This window comes from Danio rerio, chromosome 1 (assembly GCF_052040795.2).
Source record: "Danio rerio strain M-AB ecotype USA chromosome 1, GRCz13ab, whole genome shotgun sequence".
In the NCBI taxonomy this organism is placed as follows: domain Eukaryota; kingdom Metazoa; phylum Chordata; class Actinopteri; order Cypriniformes; family Danionidae; genus Danio; species Danio rerio.
Genome location: NC_141021.1, coordinates 49,403,716 through 49,427,989, shown reverse-complemented (window position 1 = coordinate 49,427,989; position 24,274 = coordinate 49,403,716). Strand labels below are relative to the sequence as shown.

Here is a 24,274-nt window from a genome sequence, read left to right as displayed (position 1 = left end):
ACTTGGGTAAGCATTACAATCATTAAAACCGTTACACATTCAAAGGTTTTTTTATTTATTTATTGTGATTTAGGATAACCTCTCGAGTTTAAATTCTGTCATCATTTACTCAAGCCTTTACTTGACCAGTTTGACTTTTCAATCTCAGACTTTTTTAACTTCTGTTGAAAAGAAGATATTGTGAAGAATGTTGAAAACCGGTAACCATTTACTTCCATGGTAGGACTTGCATTTTTCAAAGTATTTTCTATTTTGTGTTCAACGGAAGAAAAAAAACGCATAAAGGTTTGGAACTACTTAAGTAATTTATGAAAAAAAAAATGTATTTGTGGGTAAGCAATTCCTAACAAATTACCAATAGAGAGCAATTCCTGTGACAATCATTAAAATCATTACACATCTATGAGAATTTCTGTTGTTTTTTTAGAAGGCAATGCTGACCTCCTTTCCAAAACTGATGAAGTAGTCAGAATCGTAAGATAAACACTTATATAGACTCTGAGCTTTCCCAATTCTGAATTCACATCTCACAATTGTGGTATTTTACTTATAAAACTGTGACTTTAGCCTCTTTTGCACTTGCAGAATTTTCTGGAAAATTTCTGGTAAATTGCAAAAATTACATAATGTGTGAAGAGGTCATTTTAAAAATTACCAGAAAATTAATTTAGGCAATTTTCTGAAATGAGAAGAGTAATTTTATGGCATTTTATTGGTTTTACAGTGTCAAATAGACTATTGTATTCCACTGTTTTGAAAGATATAAAGCCATGATTTTGAGATTTGCTAAAATGTAAATGTTTAACAGTGACTTTGCTACAAATCTGAGTCAAAATGTTGGGGGAAAGGATTTGCATTTAACAATTTTAACTAAAATTCTCAAATGTGAGTTTATATCTTGCAGCCCTGAAAACTATCAACTGTTAACCATTAAAGCCAGTACATTTTAATGGTTTACTGTGATTTAACTCACACTCTGCGAGTTTAAATTCTGTCATCATTTACTCAACCCTTTACTTAACATGTTTGACTTTCTTCTGTTGAAAAGAATATATTGTGAAGAATGTTAAAAACCGGTAACCATTGACTTCCATAGTGGTACTTCCATTTCTCAAAGTATCTTCTTTTGATAGTTGAAGGCACTCTAAAAATGTGAAAAAAAATATTTAAAAGCCTTCATTGACATGGCTGTTCCTTGTTGGCATAACTATTCATAAAACCACACACATTATTTAAACTACTCCTGAGCACCTTTTGTTTGATTTGGGGTTTTTATCTTCTTTTGTTTTCAATGAAAGAAAAAAAGAAACTTTTAATGGCTTAAAACCACTGAGTAATTTGTGAGTATTTTTTTATTCGCCACAGCGGAATGAACTGCCAACTTATCCAGCATATGGACTGTGTCGCCCCCCATTTCAAACTGTAAAACCATTATACGCTCTATGAGATTTGCTGTTGTTATTGTTTTTTTTTTTTTTAGAGCAATTGCTGACCTCCCCCAGTCAGAAATGTGGGGGGAATTGTGCTTAAGTAATCGCATACACAATTGTGAAACAAAAAGCTTATGTTTACATGATTTTTGTGGAAACTGGCTTCTTTAACATTCTCTATGTCAAACTTTGACTATTTTTATACGTTGTGAGCAGTGATGGATGGGCACACGACGTATACAGTCAAGCACGCGCAGGGGGCGTGTCACAGCGATTACGCAACGTCTCCAGGCTTCACGGAACAACCTGAGTAATTACTTCATTCCTCTGTACCGTCTGTCTTTTATTCCTTCATACTACACTCCTAATTCCATCGTCTGTACTGGCGTAGTAACGTGAGAGGCTTTGAATTCCGTTTTAATGCCAACTGAAGACATGCCCTAATTTCCGACGGACAAGTAAACAAGCTGTCAGAAAAACACCGTCGAAGACTCGAATGAGAGAAACCCTGAAGAGCTGAAAGGGTAAACAAATTCTCCCCAAGAACAAACATACTGTCATTTGACCTGCATTATGTTGCATCTCGATTTTTGTGAAAGATGTTACTCGATCTCCTCCCTTGTGTAACCCCGGCTGTTTCCATATTTACTCTTTCCTAAGCCATCGAGTGTGCACTTCTTAGGGATGTTCACTATTATGTCCTTCCAGAGAGTTCGGCGTTTCAAGGTTTTGAAGGTACATGTTCATCGCTGACACTCAAGTTATACAGGTAGTTCACCCAAAAATGTTATTTCAGTCATTATATACTAACCTTTCAAATAGTAAATTTCTATATTCTGTGGGAACACAAGTTTTGAAGAAAACTGTAACCATTGACTTCCAAAGTTGTTGTTTTTTCAGAATATATTTTGTGTTCAGGGGAATAAAGAAACATAACGTTTTCGAAACACTTAAGGGCGAGTAAAAACTGAGTAATTGTTCATTTTTTAGTGAACTACTTTAACGCTACACTTTTCTATTCATCTCAATTTACATCACTAAAACTGAATAAAAATGTTAAGATAAACTTTAAATAGCTTCTACAGTAAACCTAATTTAACTTATTAAAATATGTTAAAGCAACATAAACACATTTGTTGTCCTGACTTTTTGTCTTTTTTTTTTTTTTTTTTACAGTGTAACAAAATAAAAACCTTTGACTAAACTAGGGTGAACTAGTCAATTAAACTATTAAACAACACCTATTCTTGTCTCGGGACAATTTTGAAAATTTTGATCCACTTTTTGTTTTTTTGATCCTCTTCAACTTCAACAATTTAGGATGATTAAAAGGATTTAATATAAATTATAATATAATCATTTTTAATCATTTATAATCCTCCATTTACTGTAAGATTTTCACAGTCTTCTTGCAGAAATATCCATTCATCTCATAGAAAACATATCGCAAGTTAAAATCCTCAGAATTTTGAGACATAAACTTGTACTTGCAAGATACAGAACTACAATTAACCTTAAAAAAAAAAGTCATAGATGCGAGATAGGAATATTTTATATGATGAAGCAGTTAACATTTTTTTTACATTAATTAATAATAGTCTTAAATCAAATTTGATCAAATATGTCAAATTCATGAAATGTGCTAAAATCTAAAATTGCCTCCATTTAAAGTTCACCCTTACAGTTTCATCCAGATCTAAGTAAACACCATGTAGAACAGGTAGCCACTGTAAAATGCCAATAGTATTGCAGATATCTATGCAGCAAATGATATGACGTTGTGTTTAATTACAGTTCCTATGGCTGGAAGGCTGTTGGATTCAAAGACAAGTCCTTTCATTGACACCACTCTGCACCAAAGCAAGTAATGCCAAGAAGCCTGTCAGATACACAAGTATAAGTAAGTTTGGGTTTTCGTCATGTGTGCTTTGTTATTTTAGTAATACTGAGGAACTCTTAAAAATAAATGTTGCTTTATGAGGTTTCATATTGAACCCTAGAATAAAAATCATTTAAAGCATCAGCAGAATATTAAAATGTTCTTCCCATTTGTGATCCTGGACCACAAAATTAGTCATAATGCCCCATTCACACAGGGAGTCAGCGTCAACGCTTCCCATTCACTTTGAATGGGTGACGACAAGCGTTGCCGAACTGCATTGTGGATCCGTCGGCGCTGCTTCAGAGGCATTGCTCGCTGCAGAAGTTGGGACTAGCTCAACTTTTCAAGCGCTGACGGAAGCTTCAGCCAATCAGTTCGCTGTATGTAAATACACCAGCTAGACAGTGGCCTATTGCTGACTGAATTTCATTGGCTGACGCTTCTATGACGATTGCTTCAGCCCCAACTTCAGACACGCCCTCTGTCAAGCGTTGACGCTGAAGCCCCGTGTGAATGGGGCGTAAGGGTCTTTTTTTTAGTTGAGATGTATACATTAACCGAAGGCAGAATAAATATGTTTTTGTCATGATAGGACAAAATTTGGCAGGGATAAAACTATTTAAAATCAGGAATCTGAGTGTTCAAGAAAATCTAAATATTGAGACACTTGCCTTTAATGTTGGTCAAAATTTGTTTTAAAGTTTTTATAAATTTGTAAGATTTTCATTTTACAAAATGTCTTCATGGAATATGATCTTTGCTTAATATTCTAATGAGTTTTTGCACTTAAAAACTATAATTTTCACTCATACAATGTACAACTGTAAATATATTTTGTAAGTATACAGTTATCAGTATTTTTTTAATTATTTTTTTTACGTATTTATGCTTTCGAGTTGCATTATGAGATCATGATCTTTCCTCCAAAAGCTTTTGATGTTCAGAAAATGTGGAATTTTGTTGACATTTTAAATAGTTTGACGTGATTTGCTGTCTGTGTTTGTGTTGTATATTACGATAGAAAAACTTGGTCATATACTGCCAGCACTTTTTCTGTAAATTTACAGACTTAACTCTCTATTATTTCTTAAGTAATGTCCTGTGTCAGAGATAAAAACTCCCATAATCCAATTCACAACCTTAAGTGTAGTTTATTTATAAACTAATTTTGTGAGGATCACATGCTTATGATTGTTTGCGGCTGGCCCCGCGTTATCCAATTTATGATTCACCAATCAGACGATTCCTAAGCCACAATAAATACCCTAAGTTCCATATGACAGCTGTCTTTGTTTAGAAGAATCCCCCCTTCCACCCCTACCCCTCCTCCTTTCCTAGATGGGTGGCACAGTGGCCCAGCGGTTAGCACTGTTGCCTTACAGCAAGAACGTCACTGGATCTAGTCCTTACCAAGCCAGCCGACTGGGTTTCCCCCTGGTTCCCCAGTTACCTCCCACCGTCCAAAAACATGCAATTTAAGTTGACTAATCCAAATCTGCACCATAGACATGCTCCTAGTAAATAGTTATCTCTCAAGAGCAATCACTATCTGTTCATTAGCTACTACGGCGGAGGAGTTTCGAGATCCACCTGAGCTCGTCTTGCAAACGGGAGGGAGCTTGGGCTCGAGGATCTCATGAGCTCAGGGCTCTCTTCTGAGACAGCATGCCAAACACGCTTTATAATCAATCATCAGTGTGAACTCATGAAATAAACAGAAAACAACACCATGTGAACCACAATATACGGGAACTGTAAATAACAGATATTTCTTACAGGTTATGGTTGGCTATTCCAAAATAATAGTGCTTTTTAAGACCTCTTATTTTGTCCTCCAGGGTCACATTTAGAAGAAAGTTTTGTTTTTTGTACAAAAAAATAGACATTTATCTTGATTTGTTACATGTATTAACATAACGTAACTTCTCCCTAGAGAAAGCGAAACCAAAATCTATAAATGATATTGCCAAACTGCTCCAGCAAAAGAGCAAAGAGACCAACGAGAGAAAACCGTTTGCTACTAATACAACCAAACCAGCAACACCAAACCAATCAACTGACGCAATGCTTATTTCCAATGCAAAACTTCAAACTTCTACTATCAACCCTCCAGCAAAAGATTCTTCAGAATCTGCCATTCCTGTGCACACCAAACCAGTTCAAGACACTTTAGTAGATCTTCAAGCAGTGACCAGCCCTACAGGTTCTTCTCTGAATGAAACCGCATCCAGACTTAACTCTATTCTAATCCGTCCTGCTGTGGACTTTGCATATTCAAACGTTATTGACCAAAATGCCACAGAGGGTCTGAATAAGAAAAAATACACTCAAATTTCAAACGCAAATGATTTAGCATCCAATTTCGTTGATTCATATGCTGGATCCACCACTAATGATGCTCATGGAGATGTGACTACAAATATCACTCAAGTTTCTTCTCAGACATCAGAAGTCATTTCATCCTATGAAGTCGACACACAGAATCATGATGCTTTTAAAGAACACACACCACAGGTAGTTGCTTGTGAAGAGACCGTCAACATGGCTGATGCTATCATGACAACTCCTGAAGTTTCATCTGTGTTTCAAGGAGAAGAGCTGCGTTGTCTTTCAGAAGCCGTCAACGTGAATGTGAACATTGCACAAGCACAAAACTATCCACAACCTCTCCCTCAACACTTTCCTAACTGGTCTTCAAATGTCATTGCAGACAAACAATCTTCTGATGGACAGATCCTCAATCAGGCATTTCCAGAGTCTTTACCAGATGGCTCAGCCATACAAGATATTTCCGAAGCTTTCTGTAGTAGATCTGGAGAGGTTTGTCAAGTCTCTCCATCTACTGAGTATATCGCAGGAGTCTCTTTATTTAAATCAACTGAGGATCTTTCAGTTGCTGGGACTGTATCCGCCTGTAAAGCCGTAAAGGTTGATGGATTGTCAGAAATGTCTGCCGATGTTCAAAGCTCCATCAGTCTGAAGGACCCAGTTCTTGCACAAACGGATATTTTAGTGGAAGAGAACCAGACAGAAGCAGCCGAGATGCTGCCTGAGGGTATGTTTCAACTTAATCTATATTTTACCAACGATTTAGTATTTTGTTGTTGTTTGCACCATTTACTTTTTTGTGAAAGTTATTTGATGAAATACAATGCAACATGTTTAAGATTCAAAAAATCTTTGTTTTATGTTTGTGTGAGCTGCCCTGTGAGCTTAAAATGCTTATCAGTACAAAAGGGTTTCATTTAAAAAAAAAAAAAAACTTTTGTTTTAAGCCAAATTTACCCTGTAAATTATGTAAAAAATGTGCATATATATATATATATATATATATATATATATATATATATATATATATATATATATATATATATATATATATATATATATATATATATATATATATGTGTATATATATGTGTATATATATATATGTATATATATGTGTGTGTGTGTATATATATATATATATATATATATATATATATATATATATATATATATATATATATATATATATATATATATATATATGTATATATATGTATATATATATGTATGTATATATATGTATACATATATATGTATATATATATATGTATATGTATATATATATATATATGTATATATATATATTTATATATATATATATATATATATATATATATATATATATATATATATATATATATATATATATATATATGTATATATGCACATTTTTATATATATATATAAATATATATATATGAAGAGTTCAGATGCAAAAGCCTCTAAATGCCACTTTCGCCAAAACTAAGAATCAAACCATGTTTTTAATGCAGCACGCTGATAAGCCAGCTTTATGAGGAGACTGTTTTATTTTGCTTTCGATTTCGATTTTAAAAGATGGAGTTTGATGAACTGGATAAGACTGGATAAAACCCACGCGAACGCAGGGAGAACATGCAAACTCCTTACAGAAACGCCAACTGAGCCGAGCCGAGGCTCGAACCAGTGACCTTATTCCTGTGAGGCGACAGCACTACCTACTGCGCCACTGCCTCATTTTGCGCCAGTAGTTTGATCAGTTCATTAAAAAAGTGTGATTTAAAGGCTTAATTGATTAGGTTAACAAGATAAGGTTAATTTGGCAAGTTATTGGAAAACAGGTTTGTTCTGAAAATAATTTGTTAAGGGGCTTATAATATTGACCTTGGCAGTTTTGACAGTTTTAAAATATCTTTTTATTTTAGCCAAACTAAGAAGAAATAACTTTCTGCAGGAGAAAAACGTAATAGAAAAGATCTTGTTCTATTAAAAGTCACTTGGAATATATATGAAAAATTATATATTTGTGCCACAAACATAAGCAGACAGTTTCAGTCTCAATCTGACACATCTATGAATTTACAAACCTATCTGTATGAAGTGTAGAACTATACAGCTTCTGTAAACATCTTCTCTTAGTACAGATATTTGCTGACAGTATTTAATCAGAATGGTGTTGTCTGTGGTAAAGTCGGAGTTGTGGAGGCGTTGCTTCCTTTGAGCTATTCTGAATTTCACCACAAGAGGGTGAATTTCTCCACGTCTCTTGACACATTTAGTATGATTATCAATTTTTCATTTTTTAAATGTTTTTTTTACCTTTTTTCTGTTCAATTTCTTTTCAGCATGAAAAGCAGTCAAATTACTCCTATTTTTTATTATCAAAGGCATTCAAAGCACATCTATTTAAAGCATTCTGCATTATATTGACATTTTGGGATAGTTGTGACAAATAACAGTGATCTCTCCCTCTCAATCTGCAGAACAGCTGGATCCAATACAGAGACTCTTTCTCCACAAGATACGGGAATACTCCACAAAGAGCCAGTATGAAAAACATTGCATAAATCAGATGACATTAAAACATTCCAAGCATTCCAGTAGATCAAACTTCTCACATATTTTAAACAGCACATTTGACCCTGTTTATGGTGTCCATAGAGCCTCTGCTGACCCTGTAGATGCTGGAGCAGACTATGAGAAAGCGTTCAGCGAAGAACTAAGCAAACTCCAGAGACTCTACGGTGGTGGAGACTTAACAAACTTCCCAGGATTTAAGTTCTCTGGTGGGTACTTCATTTGGATTTATTTGAAGGCTTTTCAAACTTGGGCTCTAAACAAAGGAGTGCCAGGGGTCCTTAGAAACTTAAAAGGCATTTGCAACAAAATTTGAAATATAAATAAATAAATATGTAGTTATTAAAAATAAAAAAATAAGAATAAAATTAGGAATTTATTTAGGTAAATATACACATTAGTATTAAATAAGTAAATCTAAATAAAACAAAACGTAAATAAATTAAAAGAATTTTTAAATAAGATATTTAAACTGTATTTAAAAAGTAATAAATTTGTAAAAAAAAAAAAAAAGTGCATTTATTAATAAATACAATACTATAAAGAGCAACATACATAACTACATATTCCCTCCAAAAACATTTTAGATTCATTTAAAACAAAACATAAACATAAAATAATAAATTCAACTTTTCACATAAAAAATGACTATAAAACGCAGTTTATCATAACTATACATTTATAATAAAACATACAGACAAATTCAAATGTTTAAATAAATATAGTAATATAATGAGTATAAAACGTTGTTCCATACATACAATCAGGGTGTGAATTGCAGGGGGATTTATTGGGAAATTGACCCCCCCCCCCCCTTTAATTCAATTCAACTCAATTCATCTTTATTTGTATAGTGCTTTTACAGATTGTGCCAATGCAGCATCACATAGAAGATTAGAGTAAATTTAACAGTTCAGTTTCCAGTGTTGATTTAATTTGATTCACTGTAGCATGTATTACACAAAGTAATATAAAAGTTAACCTCCCCTCATCAATAATGTATATTTCACACCCTGTATACAATGAATATTAAACTTATATACTAAACTATAAACTATAATTGAACTAACTTTTCTATCTTTATTTTTCCAGAGCCTGTACTGGATGAAAGCGACTCAAAATGAAAAGCTCACCCCGACATTGTCAGGAGTATATCATTGATGAGGGCTCCTTTTAAATGTCATTACTTTATAAAAGTTTTCCATGCACTTACAGAACTGCAAAACAAAACAAAAGGGAAACCAAAAATAAATATTGAACTTTAACGTTATCAAACTGTTCTTTTATATATATATATATATATATATATATATATATATATATATATATATATATATATATATATAATGTGCAATACATACAGTGCTTAGTGTAAATGAGCACACCCCATTTTGAAAATGAATATTTTGATCCATTTCTCAGTGAACATGGGTTATAAATATTAGTGCATTTGAACAAAACAGATTTATTATATTTATTGAAATACTATTTTAGTCACAGGACATCTTTAGAAATGGAAAGATAATACATTTAAATTCATGCAAATAAAATTACAAACTAGAAAAATTTCAACGAAATTGTTTATATTTATTTTTTGTTTCTCATGATTTGCTATTTTCGAAAATGTTATTTAGTATTTTTTTATGGTGTTAGTCTAGGGCCACATATACTTGCAAAATAAAAGAAAGTTTTGCAAACAAAAAATAAAGTATTGAGCAAAAAAATAAATAAATGCAAATCTTCAAAAATCGCAAAGCGAAATTTTATTTTTGAGAAATAAAAATGAAATTTGCAAAAAAAAAAAACAACAGTAAAACTGCAGTGCAAAAAAAAAAAAACTAAAATATTTACTATAAAAAACTGTAAATATTTGCAAAACATTTTTATTGCATCGCCTTTACAAAACCCGTTCAGTCAATTGCAATGCTCATTTTGATTTGTTTTTTAATCAACCGTGAGTTTGCAATGTTGTTTTCACTTTGTACTGTACATTTCTGCACGATTCGCTTTGCGGCCCTGGTTTGACAAGGGGGCTATCATCTATCAGTTAGATATACCTGAACTTCTCTCCTGTGCCTCTGCTCTGCTTGAGCTTCTTCTTTCAAAGTTTTATGACGGTTGGCAAGCAAATGATGCAAAGCTTAAAGGGAGGCAGGTACCGGCCTGCCGTAAACGCCCAAGTTCCTTTGATTCCGCCCCCTTGTCAAATTAGGGCTACAAAGTGAAAAGAGCAGAAATGTGTAGTGAAAAGTGGAAACAGTATCGCTCACGGTTGACTAAAAAGCAAATGAGCATTGCAATTGTGTAAATAAAGGTCATGCTATAAAATATGTTTTGCAAAAAGATCTATATTTGTATATTTTTAATTGCAAATATTTTATTTTTTTGCAATGCTTGATTTTTTTTTCAGTTTATCTAGATTATTTTATTTCTCAAAACTAAAATTTCCCTTTGCAGTTCTTTATTTTTGTTAGCAAAATGTATTTTTATTTCTCAAATTTTTTTGAGATTTGCATTTAATTATTTTTTGCTCAATACTTTATTTTTTGTTTGCAAATATCTTTTTATTTTATTTTGCAAGTATATGTGGCCCTAATTTAACTCCATATTTTCCCTAACACATAAATTTGGTTTACTAATTTTTGAACGATTATTGTAAGTTATTTTGTTAGATTAGCTCCAGATTTGGCTTCAATACTGACCAAACTAATGTATATGCACAGATATAACACCATAAAGCAGAACAATATTGATTTAAATGAGAGATTTGTGAGGGGTGTACTCAAATATGTGAGCACTGTATTTCATAACTCCGTTACCCCCGCACAGAAGTCTCCAGGGGGCGAGCACTTTTCCCCTGCACCGCCGTGTCTCCTCCCACCTCATCAATATTCATGAGCAAAGTTGCCTGCGTGCCGTTACGCTGTGACGACATGGAAGAACTGCGGGTCCCGATTGCTGCAGCCGCTTGTCATTGTGACGAAGATTGGCACTAAGGTAAGCTGTCACTCAAAATCTTCTTTTCCGACTCCCTATCAATCAGGCGATCTGGGCCGCGCGCTAAAAATGCACTCGGCGCATAAGATCGAGCTTCCGTGGGAGGCGCGCGGTCTGGAGGCTTTTGGGCTCAAATCTGATGTTTGGACGGCGGTTTCGGGGGAAATTTTCTGGCTCGACGTACACACACAGTCAAGGCCCAGCTCTTTTTTTAATGATCTTTTGTAGAAGTGCGAATGGCGGCGGCTCTAGTGGGGAGGGATAGCCCGATGTCCCTTAGATTGATTGATAGGCGATTATGGGCAGCCTTTTATTATATTTAAAGAGACAGACGCGATATTTGAAGACGTTATAAGTCGGAGAAAACTCTAGAAGGCTGAGTTTTAGTTTTTTTTCGTCATGACGCATAATTGTAACCGTTTACTAATTGCGTCAGAGCTTTTCGCGGGCGTTCGGCTCTTCGAATGAAAACACTGACTATGGATATGAACATGTAGCGATTGTGAGCGGACAAACATGGCGCCTACAGTAATAGAGAGAATGAGATACAGTCATCTGGAGCTGCTGGAGAAATAGACATGACGAAGATGTGACGAGAAATTGAGATGATTAATGAGTGAACGCTTCTGTTTTTAAATGGAGAGCCTTTTTAGGTATTCGAAGACATAATCACTCGCTTGCTGAAGGCGCGTTGCAGTGCAGATCCCTCACGGCTATATTTAATGATGCTGCTATTTAATTCGCCGGTTCGAATTCATCTGAAAGCACTGCAGATGTTGCTGTGGTTATGGATGTAAAACATTGTTTTGTTTTGGTATGTCGAAGAAAGCTAATGGAATGCAACGTTATCTGTACACATCACTTCAGTAAAGCACAAAGTTTTGATTGACAGCACATGTAGTTGTGTACAATTGAGCTAATAAAGTGCACAAGTTGCTAGAATTTATGTAATTTTGATTTCTCTACTATCAGTTTTAATAATACCATATGAAATGTGCCAAAACGCTGAAATGTATGTAATTTTGCTCTTTTTCAGTTGTAATAATACAATATGAAATCAGCGTAAATGTTGTTATGAACTGTTTACCATCAAATAAAGTGAGAAACATTTGCTGAAATGTATTTTTTACAACTACTATTTCTATTTATATGTATATTTAATAGGAGTGTGTAAAAAAGTTCAAAGTTCATTTTCAAACGTTGCAATTATATTAAATAGTAAAATATCAAAAATGGTATTTATGTTGTTAACTGCACTATTTGCTGTCAAATGTAATCATTATGTTTAAGCAAATGATTTGTTTACTATAATAGTTTGGTGCTGAAATTTAGTTTGTTTTTACACTCTAATCGCAATAGAAAGTAAAAATGAGCAGACAAATATTGAAATTAAAGTTACTTTGCACACTATCTACTGTCAAGTATATTCGTTGAATTTAAAATTTAATGGCAAACTAAGTGTGCAACAGTTGATAAAATCAGTTATTTTGAGTCCTGTTTACTACCAAATTCAGTAAATGAATTGTGCAAAAATGCTGAAATTAAAATGATTTTGTGCACTATTTGCTATCGTTTTTAGTAATAGTAAATTGAATCTGCAGAAAATGTTGTTTTTTTTGCGCGATGCTTACTTTCAAATAAGCAAAGTTGTGTGTACAATAGCATGGCAATAGCAAATTAAGTGTCCAAAAATGGCTCAAACTACAGTATTTTTAAGTTGTTGTCAATTGTAATATTTATATGTAAATACATATTATAACATATAATATTTATATTTTTTAATGGCATTCTAAATTATATTTTAATTTGCGATCATATGTAACAATAGCAAATCAACTGTGCAAAAATAAGAGACTGACATTTGAGCTGTTTCGTGTGTTCTATGTTTAATAATTATATTTAAAAACAGCAAATGGATTGTGCAGTAAAATAAATTTATTTACTTTAACTATAATATTTTATTATGTCAATTGAAATGTGCAGAAATGTAATGAAATGAAAGTTACTTTGCACACAGTTTTGTCAAATAAAATAGCTACATGTAAAATATAATGATTATAATAAAGTGAAGTGCTTCACAATTAATAATCAAAGTTATTTTAAGTCCTATTTGCTGGCATCTAGCTCTTTGCAACTCACATGATTAGTAGTGACGCCAACAGGGGGCACCCAACCTATGGTCTGTGGGGGTGCTAACGCCCCGGTATAGTAAAGGTGACTCTATACTGTTCAGTGAGCACCGTCTTTCGGATGAGACATTAAACCGAGGTCCTGACTCTCTGTGATCATTAAAAATCCCAGGATGTCCTTCGAAAAAGAGTAGAGGTTTAACCCCGGCATCCTGGCCAAATTTGCCCACTGGCTTCTGTCTATCGTGGCCTCCTAACCATTCCCATATCATAATTGGCTTCATCACTCTGCCTCCTCCACCAATCAGCTGGTGTGCGGTCTGGCGCAATATGGCTGTCGTTGCGTCATCCAGGTGGATGCTGCACATTGCTGGTGGATGAGGAGATTCCCCCAATGTGTAAAGCGCTTTGCTGTATAAATGTAAGGAGTAATTATTACTGTCATGTTTAATAATAGGTAGCTAATTAATTGTGCAGAAATGCTGAAATTAATATAATTATCTTTTTAAAATCTCTGTTTGCTATCAGTATAATAGCAAATAGTAGTTATGCACTTTAAAATCTAATTAGCATGCATGTATTTGCATATGATATGTGAATAAAATATTAAATGTATAGAATGTAAAATAAAGTTTTATTTGTGTAATTATATATTGTTGAAATTGCATTTTAAAGCAGCATATTATGTTTTACAGTTCGTCCACATCAGAGTTTCTATTGTTGTGTCAGTTATAGCGGTGCTGAAGATCAGCTTTATAGAATGCCCCAGCGTTGTCCACGGCAACAGTAACTATGATGACATCCCCATCGGTGTCCATGGAGGATTACCAAGAGGCTGAACAGGTTTGTGTTGCCAGATAATTCAGCCTGGTTTTTGTTTGGTGTGAGTGCGCCGTATCCGTGCATTGCAATAAAAACCATTAACGGTTTTGTAAACGTAGCAATCTAACATCTGACACTGTGATTGATGTCTTGTGAATTCTGGGAAGTCTGACCTCTGCGGCATCGGATGGAGCGATAGCGAGACTCGAGACTAACCCGAGATTTTCCAGCAGTCGTGAAATATTTTTATCATTTCCCCCCTTTTCAATCAACACTATTGTTGCTCTCCATCACATGCACTCAATCATGTGGGCCTGTCCAACTATAAAGGACAAACTGTACGAATGAGAGGAGAAACCAGCAGAACTGTGGGTAATGGGCCTTGTTCACAGACTCAGACCCACAGTTTGCAAATTCTCTTATTTCCTTTTCCTTTATTAAGTTTGTCATATTTTCATTTTGAAACTATTTTATCTTCATATACAGAAGTATATTTTGTGTTAGACTACTTGTAAAGTAGTAAAAAAGAGAGTAAATCAGTAGTCAGGGTTTTCTCCCTTTTCAACATAAATGATGCTTTTATCTACCATTAACTGCCATTGAGGTAAAGCAAAACATTAACCAGGCATGTGAGTGAGGAATTATTGTAGTCTGTATTAGTAGTATAAATTAATTATTTCACTTTAAAGGCAATGAAAAGAGACATTTACCATACAATGAAAAAAGGCTGAGAAAAATAACTATAAAATAACTTTATAATTTGATTTCATTTAATTTATTCCAGTGATTTTAAAGATGAATTTTTAACTTCACTACCAGTCTTCAGTCAAATGATCCTTCAGAAATCACTAATATTAATTATTATTATCATAATTATTGTTATTAATATAATTATTATTATTGGTAATAGTAATAAAAGCAATAATGATTGGAGTAATAATTTAATTTGAAACTACATACCATAAGAAAGCAGTTATTTAAAATTTAAAGAAATATTTAACAATTTAACCAGTTTTTTTTTTACATGTAATAAACGTCGCCTTGAAGAACAGAATGATTTTCTTTCAAAAATCATTAAAAAAAAAAAACCCTGACCCTAAACCGGTAGTGTGTGTGTGTGTCTATATATATATATATATGTATATATGTACAATGATAATGGGTTTGAACCACTTCAAACGTTAAATAAAGTTATTATCTTTATAATCAAACTATTATCATCCATTCTTGTCTTGACAATTTTCTAAAACTATAAACTTTACTACTATAACATTTTTTAATTAACACGTTATTTTATTATTTTTTAAATGTGTATTATGATTTTGCATAAATAAAAATATGACATTTTCTTGACAACTAGCCAAAATTAAATAAGTTAAATTGTTATATAAATGTATAACATGACATTTTACAGTATGGTTCCAGAAGCCAATAATAAACAATCCATTTCATACATTTTGATTTACAATACATTTACAATACATTCTAATTATCATTAAATATTAATTAATCAATCAATTAATTAATTAATCAATTAATTAATCAATTAATATATACAGTTGAAGTCAGAATTATTAGCCCCCCTTTGAATTTTGTTTTCTTTTTTAAATATTTTTCAATTTATGTTTAACAGAGCAGGGAAATTTTCACAGTATGTCTGGTAATATTTGTTCTTCTGAATAAATTCTTATTGGTTTTATTTTGGCTAGAATAAAAGCAGTTATTAATTTTTTAAACACTGTTTTAAAGACAAAATTATTTTTATTTATATCGACATCACATTATGTTTTAATAAAATGCTGTATAGTTCATTCTTTCTAGTGTAGTTAACCAATGAAATCTTAGCAACAAAAGGAAATTTAATTCAAGTTTATTTTTTAAATCGGTTTTCACAATAATTCTAGTTTCAAAGCGGCTTTACAAAAGGAGTATATTATTGCATCATAAAAAAAAAGAAAAACAGAAACTTTAAGGTTATTAGTTACCATTTTACTAGCTACTAATAACTTTAATTCCTAATAACTAACAGTTAAAGGTATTACTTTTTAAACAGCCTGCGGATATATAGTGTATATAAGTGAAGTCTGTGTGTAGATGTAGAAATCTTGCTGTAATGTCATCAGTAATTTTTGCTTCACTTAACTGTTATAACACCTACACTTTAAAAAATTCCTTTGTTGTTTCAACACTATTTAATTAAGTTAACGTAATCGCTTTTACACATTTAAGTGGATTGAACATAAAACAATTAAGTTGTCCCAAAAAACCTTAAGTTGTGTTGTTTTAACTAATTTTATTAAATTAGCTTGAACAATCAGCTAGTCATTTTTTTATGTACCATGATTACTTATAACCCTGAAAAAAGTGAAAAGCTTTTCACTTTAACAAAAGAATATATCATTCCATTAGTAGTATCTGTAATATCTTGCAAGGTGCTGCTGTTTTCATGTTTCCTCTGTTTTTCCTGCTAAACAGTCTGAAACTAATGTGTAAAGACCATTCTGTTAAATCTGTGAAACCTTTACAAATCTGACAGAGAAAGATGGAGTAGCCTTTGGTTTGGAGAAAGAAGCTCTTTTTTGTTGAGAAGGAGGTTGTGAAAGCCCATGTGGAGCCTTAGGGTGTCGTTGTGTGACAGAGGGAGGCTGTGTTTGTGAGAGTGGCCCCGCGCACGGACGTTACTGCCCGCAGACATGCCAGCTGACACCGCTAACTTCCACATCCCTCACACATCTTCATTCCCCATCCCGTGCAGATGCAAGTGGGAGAACCGACAGCGGGACAAGTGGAGGAGAGGCTGGAGGAAGAGGAAGAAGAGGAGGAGGAGGAGGAGAGAGACGAAGAAGAAGAAGACAGCGGCTCGGCTCCGTCTGAGCCACAAACTCCTATGGAGGTCTACAAGTCAGCCATTTACAGGTAACTACATTTATGCTACGTCTTTGCTATCAAGTTTTAAAGTGTGAGTTCAATTCGAAAGGGAAAGAGATCTGATAAATAGTCAAACCAAAAATTAATCAGATACCAGATGTAAACATTGATTTTTTTTCTTTTACTAGCGAGTGCAGGATACTATATTCTGTTTATGTATGTGAGGATAGCAAAATGAAGTCAAATGTTGGATTGTTTATACAAAAATTCATTCATACAGTTTAATAAAAGACAACTGAAGTGAAGAAGCTGCAGCAAAATCTGGGAAATAATGAAGTTTAAATACAATTTGACGATATACAGTTAGAATTATTAGCCTCACTGTATTTTTGTATTTTTGTACCCTGTTTTTTGCCCAGTTTCTGTTTAACGGAGAGAAGATTAGTTCAACACATTTCTAAACATAATAGTTTTGATACGTCATCTGTAATAACTGATTTATTTTATCTTTGCCATGATGACAGTAAATAATATTTGACTAGATATTTTTAGATACTAGTATTTAGCTTAAAGTGATATTTAAATGCCTAACTAGGTTAATTAGGCAGGTTAGGGTAATTAGGCAAGTCATTGTATAATGATGGTTTGCTCTGTAGACTATCGGAAAAAATATAGCTTATTGGGGTTTATAATATTTTCCTTAAAATGGGTTTAAAAAATTTTTAAACTGCTTTTACTTTAGCCAAAATAAAACAAATAATTATAAAATATTATAGGAAATACTGTGAAAAATTCCTTGCTCCGTTAAACATCATTTGGGAAATATTTGAAAAAAATATTTATATATAAAGTATATATATCATGTGGACAAAATAAAAAGTCTAACATTTCATATTATACTCTATTGTTTATTGTGTGGGGTCACAAAAACATTGTTTATCAAAATAAGTTCTCATATTATGTATGAAATATTAGAATATAATTTTACCTGCCTGGGGATGCAGAGTTAACTTTGTGAGAAAGTTGCAATCTTGAAAGTGCAATTGTTAACAATTTGCATTTTATTTAGTTATGTTATTTATTTTTATGTTGGGCCTGTAATCATCAGTTTTTGAAAAGTGTTATACATACACAGTTGAAGCCAGAATTATTCACCCCTCTGTTTATTTTTTTTTATCCAATTTCTGTTTAACAGGGAAAAGGTTTTTTCAACACATTTATAAACATAATAGTTTTAATAACTCATTTCTAATAACTGATTTATTTTATCTTTGTCATGATGACAGTACAGAATATTTGACTGGATTTTTTTCAAGACACTTCTATACAGCTTAAAGTGACATTTAAAGGCTTAACTACGTTAATTAGGTTAACTAGGCAGGTTAGAGTAATTAGGCAAATTATTGTATAACAATGGTTTGTTCTGTAGACTACTGGAAAAAAAGAGCTTAAAGAGGCTAAAAAAAATTATTTTGACCTAAAATTTAAAAAAAAAAAATTAACTGCTTTTATTCTAGACGAAATAAAACAAATAAGACTTTCTTTGCAAGAAAAAATATTAGCAGACATATTGTGAAAATTTCCTTGCTCTGTTAAATATAATTTGGGAAATATAAAAAAAAAATTAAAAGAAGGCTAATAATTCTGACTTCATCTGTATATATATATATATATATATATATATATATATATATATATATATATATATATATATATATGTATATGTATATGTATATGTGTATGTGTGTGTGTGTGTGTGTGTGTGTGTGTGTGTGTGTGTGTGTGTGTGTGTGTGTATATGTAAATTATTAACTGATTAAGTTTACTGAAATTATGTTTGTCATTATCAGCATGAGAGATGACTTGCGTCATGATATGAGATTTTTTTTTTCAGAGACTACAGGCTGTCATTGAGGCTAATGGTGACCCAACAAAGTGTTATTTGTGTCATGCTAAATGTCAGAAATATTTTTGGTTTGATTTTCTATTAGAGTTATCTGACTTTGTCAAGATGAATTTGTTCTTGTCGTTTTATGACCATTTTCTAAACTATAGCTAATTAACTGTGATCATGTTTCATTATATAATTTATGTGTACCTTCATTGCTTTGTATTCAATGCATCTGCCAACTGCTTGCAGAAGTGTAAATGTAATCTTTGGCGTGTTCTAGAAAGTGCATCCTTCGCTGTGTTTGTTGACTGTAGACACCCGCTGTTCCCCCTGTTGGCGCTGCTCTTTGAGAAATGCGAGCAGTCCACTCAGAGCTCGGAGTGCGTGACCTCGGCCAGTTTCGATGTGGATATCGAGAACTTTGTGCGAAACCAGGAGAAGGAAGGCAAGGCTTTCTTCAGCGAGGACCCTGATTTGGACAATCTGGTATGAAGCACCTTGTTGCATCTAAAATGACATTGAAGTTTCATCACCATTGGTAATCAGCAGCGCTTAGTTTAATGCATCCTTATTCAATAAAAGTGAGTTTCTTAAATAAACATTTTGTTCAGGAATGTGTGACGTATATGTTGTTGGTCAATTGTTTTATATGTACAATCAAGCTTAAAACCATTCATACCCCTGGCAAATTCTGTCATAACGTTTTTGTTCATATGTAAATCATAGCTGAGATTTTTTTTTCCACAATGATGCCACATCAAAGTCCCGTTAAGGCAAGTCATTTCACTTAATAATTGTGGGCTTGACTGTATATATAAATGATCTTTTTTAACAATTAGATTTTGTTTGTTCTTTTTAGCTTGTAAAAGTACACATTCCGAATAATTTAGAGCTCTAAACGTGGGAAGCTTGTACGAAATTATCAAGAAAAATTCAAATACATTAATAGTAATATTTTAGGGGTCCTACTAGTATTAAAAATGTTATTATAAAAATAGTTTGAACAAATTTTGTTAATTATAGACATGCATTTAATTATGAAAATTATATGAGTCTATAAAACTTGTGCACAATTTACTGTTAAAATGAAGGAAATAATTTTTTTATTTGCTTTAGGATTTTTTTCTACAGGTTTACACATTGAATTGGATTGTGTTTTAGCGCTATCGTAAAGGTCTGTAAACATACTGTATGTTAACTTTAACTTAAATTTATGACTGAAAATCACCAGAACTCTGTTTCTCTTCATATTGGCTGGGTCTGAAATTGCATACTTCCATACTATATAGTAGTACGAGAGTAGTATGTCTGAATTCCAGTCATCAAAACGGCACAATTGGGATCAAAGCCTAAAACAGGTTGTTTCATAGAGTTATAAAACCTTTTTTTTTTTGGTATTTTGAAACTTCACATACATACTCTAGGGACATCAGGGACTTATTTTACATCTTGTAAAAAAGGGCATAACAGGCCTATTTAATACCCATACAGACATCTAGTAGTTCATTAAACCTGTTTTAGTGTTTTGTTGACTGTCCTCTTCTCTCTCTCATTGGTCTCAGATGGTGAAGGCCATCCAAGTGTTACGAATTCACCTGCTGGAGCTTGAGAAGGTAAATGACCTGTGCAAAGATTTCTGCAGCCGCTACATCGCCTGCCTCAAGACCAAGATGAACAGCGAGACTCTGCTTAGCGGAGATCCTGGAAGCCCCTATTCTCCATCACCGACACAGGTAAAATTCACAGAGAGATGCTGTATACATCTGTCTCCATCTTTGCTAGGCCCACCTGGAATCTGCGCACGCAAAATTCCGCATATTTTCAGACCGTCATTAATTCAGTTTATTTACTTGTGTAAATGTGTGTCAATCTATATTTATTCAGTTTTTTTAATAATTTCAGTAAAATTATTGACTAATGTGACCATGTTAAATGTTCAATGTACAATGATTTATGTACAATGCACATCTTTTACTAGATATATTATATGAGAGACTTGCTTTGTTTACCAACCATATAAAGTGAATCTAATTGAATTTGCATTTTAAACATTAAATACACGTTAAAAATATATTATTTTTTATTTCATATTTTAAAGTTTTAGTTATGATACTCCCAAAATAATTCCGCAGAAATCCGCAGACTTTTACCAAAATTCTTAGCAGAAATAGCAAAAAACGTCCGCAGATTCCGTCTGGCCCTACTCATTGCATGTGTTTTTCTCACAGCCGCAAAACCCATTCACTGGAGCCATGAGTCCACAAGGTATCGTAGTGCCAGCATCTGCTTTACAACAGGGCAATGTTACTGTCACAGCGGTCAACCCCACACAGATGGTAACAGGTTGGTTGTTTTACTCCTTTACTTTTCTTTTCAAGTCTGATTTGCATATTTCTTTGCAGGTCACACTTGACAATAAGGTTTCATTTGTTTATGTGTTTACTAACATGAACTAATAACGACCAGTACTTGTACAGCATTTATTAATCATAGTTTAACATTTACTAATGCATTATTAAAATGCAAATTCATGCTAATTAACAAATTGGAGTTAATATGAACCAACAATGAACGACACCATTAGCTAATGTTAACATACATTAATAAATACTGTAATAAATGTATTGTTCATTGTTTGTCCATGTTAGTCAATTCATTCATTCATATTCTTTTCGGCTTAGTCCCTTTATTAATCCGGGGTCGCCACAGTGGAATTAACCAACAAACTTATCCAGCACGTTTTTACGCAGCTTCCAGCTGCAACCCATCTTTGGGAAACATCCACACACACTCATTCACGCACACTAATACACTACAGACAATTTAGCCTACCCAATTCACCTGTATCACATGTCTTTGGACTGTGGGGGAAACAGGAGCACCTGGAGGAAACCCACATGAACACAGGGAGAACATGCAAACTCCACACAGAAATGCCAACTGACCCAGCCGAGGCTCGAACCAGCCACCCTCTTGCTGTGAGGTGACAGCACTACCTACTGCGCCACTGCGTTGCCCCATGTTAGTAAATACAATAACTAAATATATAAATGTGTATGTGACTAAATATAAATATTAAAGGGATAGTTCACCCACAAAATTAAATTTACTACCTCTTTACTCACCCTCGAGTGGTTATAAGCCTTTATGAGTTTTTTTCTGTTGAATACAAAAGAAGATATTTTGAAGAAAGCTGAAAACGGGTAACCACTGACTTACATTGTTGCAAATGCTATGGAAGTTGATGGTTACAGGTTTTTAGCTTTCTTCAAAATATCTTCTAAAGCAAGAGCAAGTAGCCCTTTTCACACATACAGACCTTTCTGGAAAATTACCAGCAATTTTCTAGAAAGGGATCATGTGTGAACAGGCCCTTTTTGAAAATCTCTGTAAATACATTCTCAGAAATTCACAGAGAATGCTGCTGTGTGAACGCAGAAGGAAAATTGCCGGAAAGAGTTCGTTCATGCTTAGAATGTGCTGACCTGAGACGTCTAGTCCAGCCAATCAGAACAATCAGATGCTGCTTATAAAAAAAAAATTATGTTTATGAATATTTTTCCAGACACATTTAGCTACTAGATGTTAGTCGAATAACATTTCTATGTTTCTTCTTAATGCCACCTGTGTAAAAAAATTATTGATAAAATGCTGATGATAAACCGCTGTTTGTTTACCTTCAAGCTCTGCTTCAGTTGCTTGACGCGTGTGCACGGGAAGAAGTGCTTCAGTGAGCGCCAGCACACACACATGTTATGTACATCTCGACATGCGAAAGTGTTCCTCTATATGCTTTCATCAAAGTTGTTCACGATGCTTATCCATCCACAGAGTTTGTAATGTAGTCAAATGTGTACACATACAGCTGTGGTTCGCGTTTCTGCCTTTGGATGTCTCTGGGACAAAGCAGCTGCATGAATGCTAAAGCTTTAAATAAGAGAGACCATCAATAAAAGCCTAACCCTTTATATGTTTACAAATACAAGTGCTCTCTGTGTCTCTCAGTACCTCAGTGTTCTGGCCGAACTCCCTCTCAGCCCTTAACCATCATGGCCTCCCAATCCTGCCCATCCACGGAATTGGCTTTATCGCTGTCTCTCCACTCCACTTATAGCTGGTGTGTAGTGAGCACACTGGCGCCGTTGTCCTGTGGCTGCCATAGCATCATCCAAGTGGATGCTGCACACCAATGGTAGTGTGGAGAGACCCCCCTCATGATTGTGAAGTGCTTTGGGTGTATGGCCATACACGATAAATGCACTATATAATTACACGCATTACATTACATTTGATTCAAGGTTTAGAATAAACAAAATTCCATAAATATAATAAACAAATACAGTTTAAAATAAAAATGTTTCAACTTTTGTAGTGAAAATGAATAAAAAAAATAATTATATAAATGTTTATTTATTATAATTAAATAATAATAAATTAATAACAAAATACTGAATAAACTGAATAGTTGGCGGTTCATTCTGCTGTGGGGTCCCCAATCAGGGACTAAGCTGAAGGAAAACGAATTCATCAAGTTCTGTATTGAAAAAGTAAACGTTTAGCCCTGCATTGACCATGTGAGTGTGTGTGTTTGTTTGCACAGGTGGTACAGTATATCAACCCGTTACAGTAGTCACTCCACAGGGGCAGGTGGTCACACAAACTCTGTCACCTGGAACAGTACGAATCCAGAACTCACAGGTGAGACACACTGTTTTAATCTTTAATATACTGATTTGGCTCTTTAGCAGCACAGATTTCATGTTCTATTCCAATATGAACGGCATTAGCACTCATGTTGCGTCGGTTTGCACACAGCTTCAGCTGCAGCTCAACCAGGATCTGAGTTTTTTCAGTCAGGAGGACGGTTCGTCTAAAGCCAAGAGAGGCATCCTTCCAAAACACGCCACCAACGTCATGCGTTCATGGCTTTTCCAGCACATTGGTGTAAGTCAGATCCTTCGGTTCGTCACTGTTTTATAGTGTCTGATAGGTTTTCAACAGAAAAAATTACACTAAGTTACAGAGCTCTCTTAACCACTTAAACTCTGCGGACCCGGTACCGGTACCTTCAGGGCCATTCTCCTCTGTTTTTGAGGTGATGTGCATAAGTAATCCTTTTATATGTCTGGAGGCCAAGAGGGGTAGACCTTAGTGATATCAGGACCTCAGTGCCTACTCTTAAGTGTAAAACAACTAATTTCTTTATATTTATAATCTCTGATGATATAGTAATTGATTTAACATGATGTGAGCTGACATTAAGTATCCATCATTCATTTTGCAAAGAAAATTAATAAAAGAAAACTGCAAATCGAGTCAAAAGTGCCCATTAGTAGTTGGGCAGTTCCATTTTTGGCCAATGGTGGGA

At 33.7% G+C, this 24,274-nt stretch overlaps 2 protein-coding genes and 1 long non-coding RNA gene across 17 annotated transcripts in view; 2 read left to right on the top strand and 1 right to left on the bottom strand.

Annotated features, from left to right (window-relative positions):
* The first annotated feature begins 1,698 nt into the window (after positions 1 to 1,698).
* On the top strand, positions 1,699 to 11,160 carry si:dkey-22n8.3. 8 transcript variants are annotated; one of them, XR_015476944.1, is made up of 8 exons: positions 1,699 to 1,954; positions 2,091 to 2,165; positions 3,225 to 3,330; positions 5,246 to 6,367; positions 8,106 to 8,169; positions 8,284 to 8,408; positions 9,292 to 9,378; positions 11,029 to 11,160. XR_015476944.1 is itself a non-coding variant. In XM_087237685.1 (7 exons), exons 4-7 carry the CDS (start codon positions 5,377 to 5,379, stop codon positions 9,321 to 9,323), a joined length of 1,212 nt encoding a protein of 403 aa, XP_087093811.1. In that variant the 5' UTR covers positions 1,699 to 1,954; positions 2,139 to 2,165; positions 3,225 to 3,330; positions 5,246 to 5,376; the 3' UTR covers positions 9,324 to 9,434. The 8 variants fall into 8 exon arrangements, 6 of the variants coding, with proteins under 6 accessions (XP_087093811.1, XP_087093810.1, XP_087093808.1 ...); XM_087237685.1 differs by lacking the exon at positions 11,029 to 11,160 and having other exon boundaries at positions 2,139 to 2,165; positions 9,292 to 9,434; XM_087237684.1 differs by lacking the exon at positions 11,029 to 11,160 and having other exon boundaries at positions 2,139 to 2,199; positions 9,292 to 9,434.
* Positions 7,987 to 11,957, bottom strand: LOC141386345 (uncharacterized). The gene is made up of 3 exons (XR_015476992.1): positions 11,019 to 11,957; positions 9,333 to 9,416; positions 7,987 to 8,453 (listed from the first exon to the last, which is right to left on the bottom strand). It is a non-coding gene; the product is annotated as an uncharacterized LOC141386345 (long non-coding RNA).
* The window catches only part of pknox1.2 (pbx/knotted 1 homeobox 1.2), a 24,279-nt gene continuing 11,139 nt past the window's right edge, over positions 11,135 to 24,274 (top strand). For 2 of the 8 annotated variants that reach the window (XM_087237688.1, XM_087237694.1), the window contains exons 1-8: positions 11,135 to 11,196; positions 14,021 to 14,168; positions 16,903 to 17,063; positions 19,221 to 19,392; positions 20,469 to 20,639; positions 21,135 to 21,249; positions 23,507 to 23,604; positions 23,722 to 23,850. In XM_087237688.1, coding sequence (XP_087093814.1) covers positions 14,118 to 14,168; positions 16,903 to 17,063; positions 19,221 to 19,392; positions 20,469 to 20,639; positions 21,135 to 21,249; positions 23,507 to 23,604; positions 23,722 to 23,850 — 897 coding nt within the window. In that variant the 5' untranslated portion in view covers positions 11,135 to 11,196; positions 14,021 to 14,117. Of the gene's footprint in view, positions 13,747 to 14,020; positions 14,169 to 16,683; positions 17,064 to 19,220; positions 19,393 to 20,468; positions 20,640 to 21,134; positions 22,068 to 22,168; positions 23,281 to 23,506; positions 23,605 to 23,721; positions 23,851 to 24,274 lie in introns of those variants that run through there. The other 6 variants (XM_087237690.1, XM_087237693.1, XM_087237691.1 and 3 more) reach the window with 6 other exon arrangements.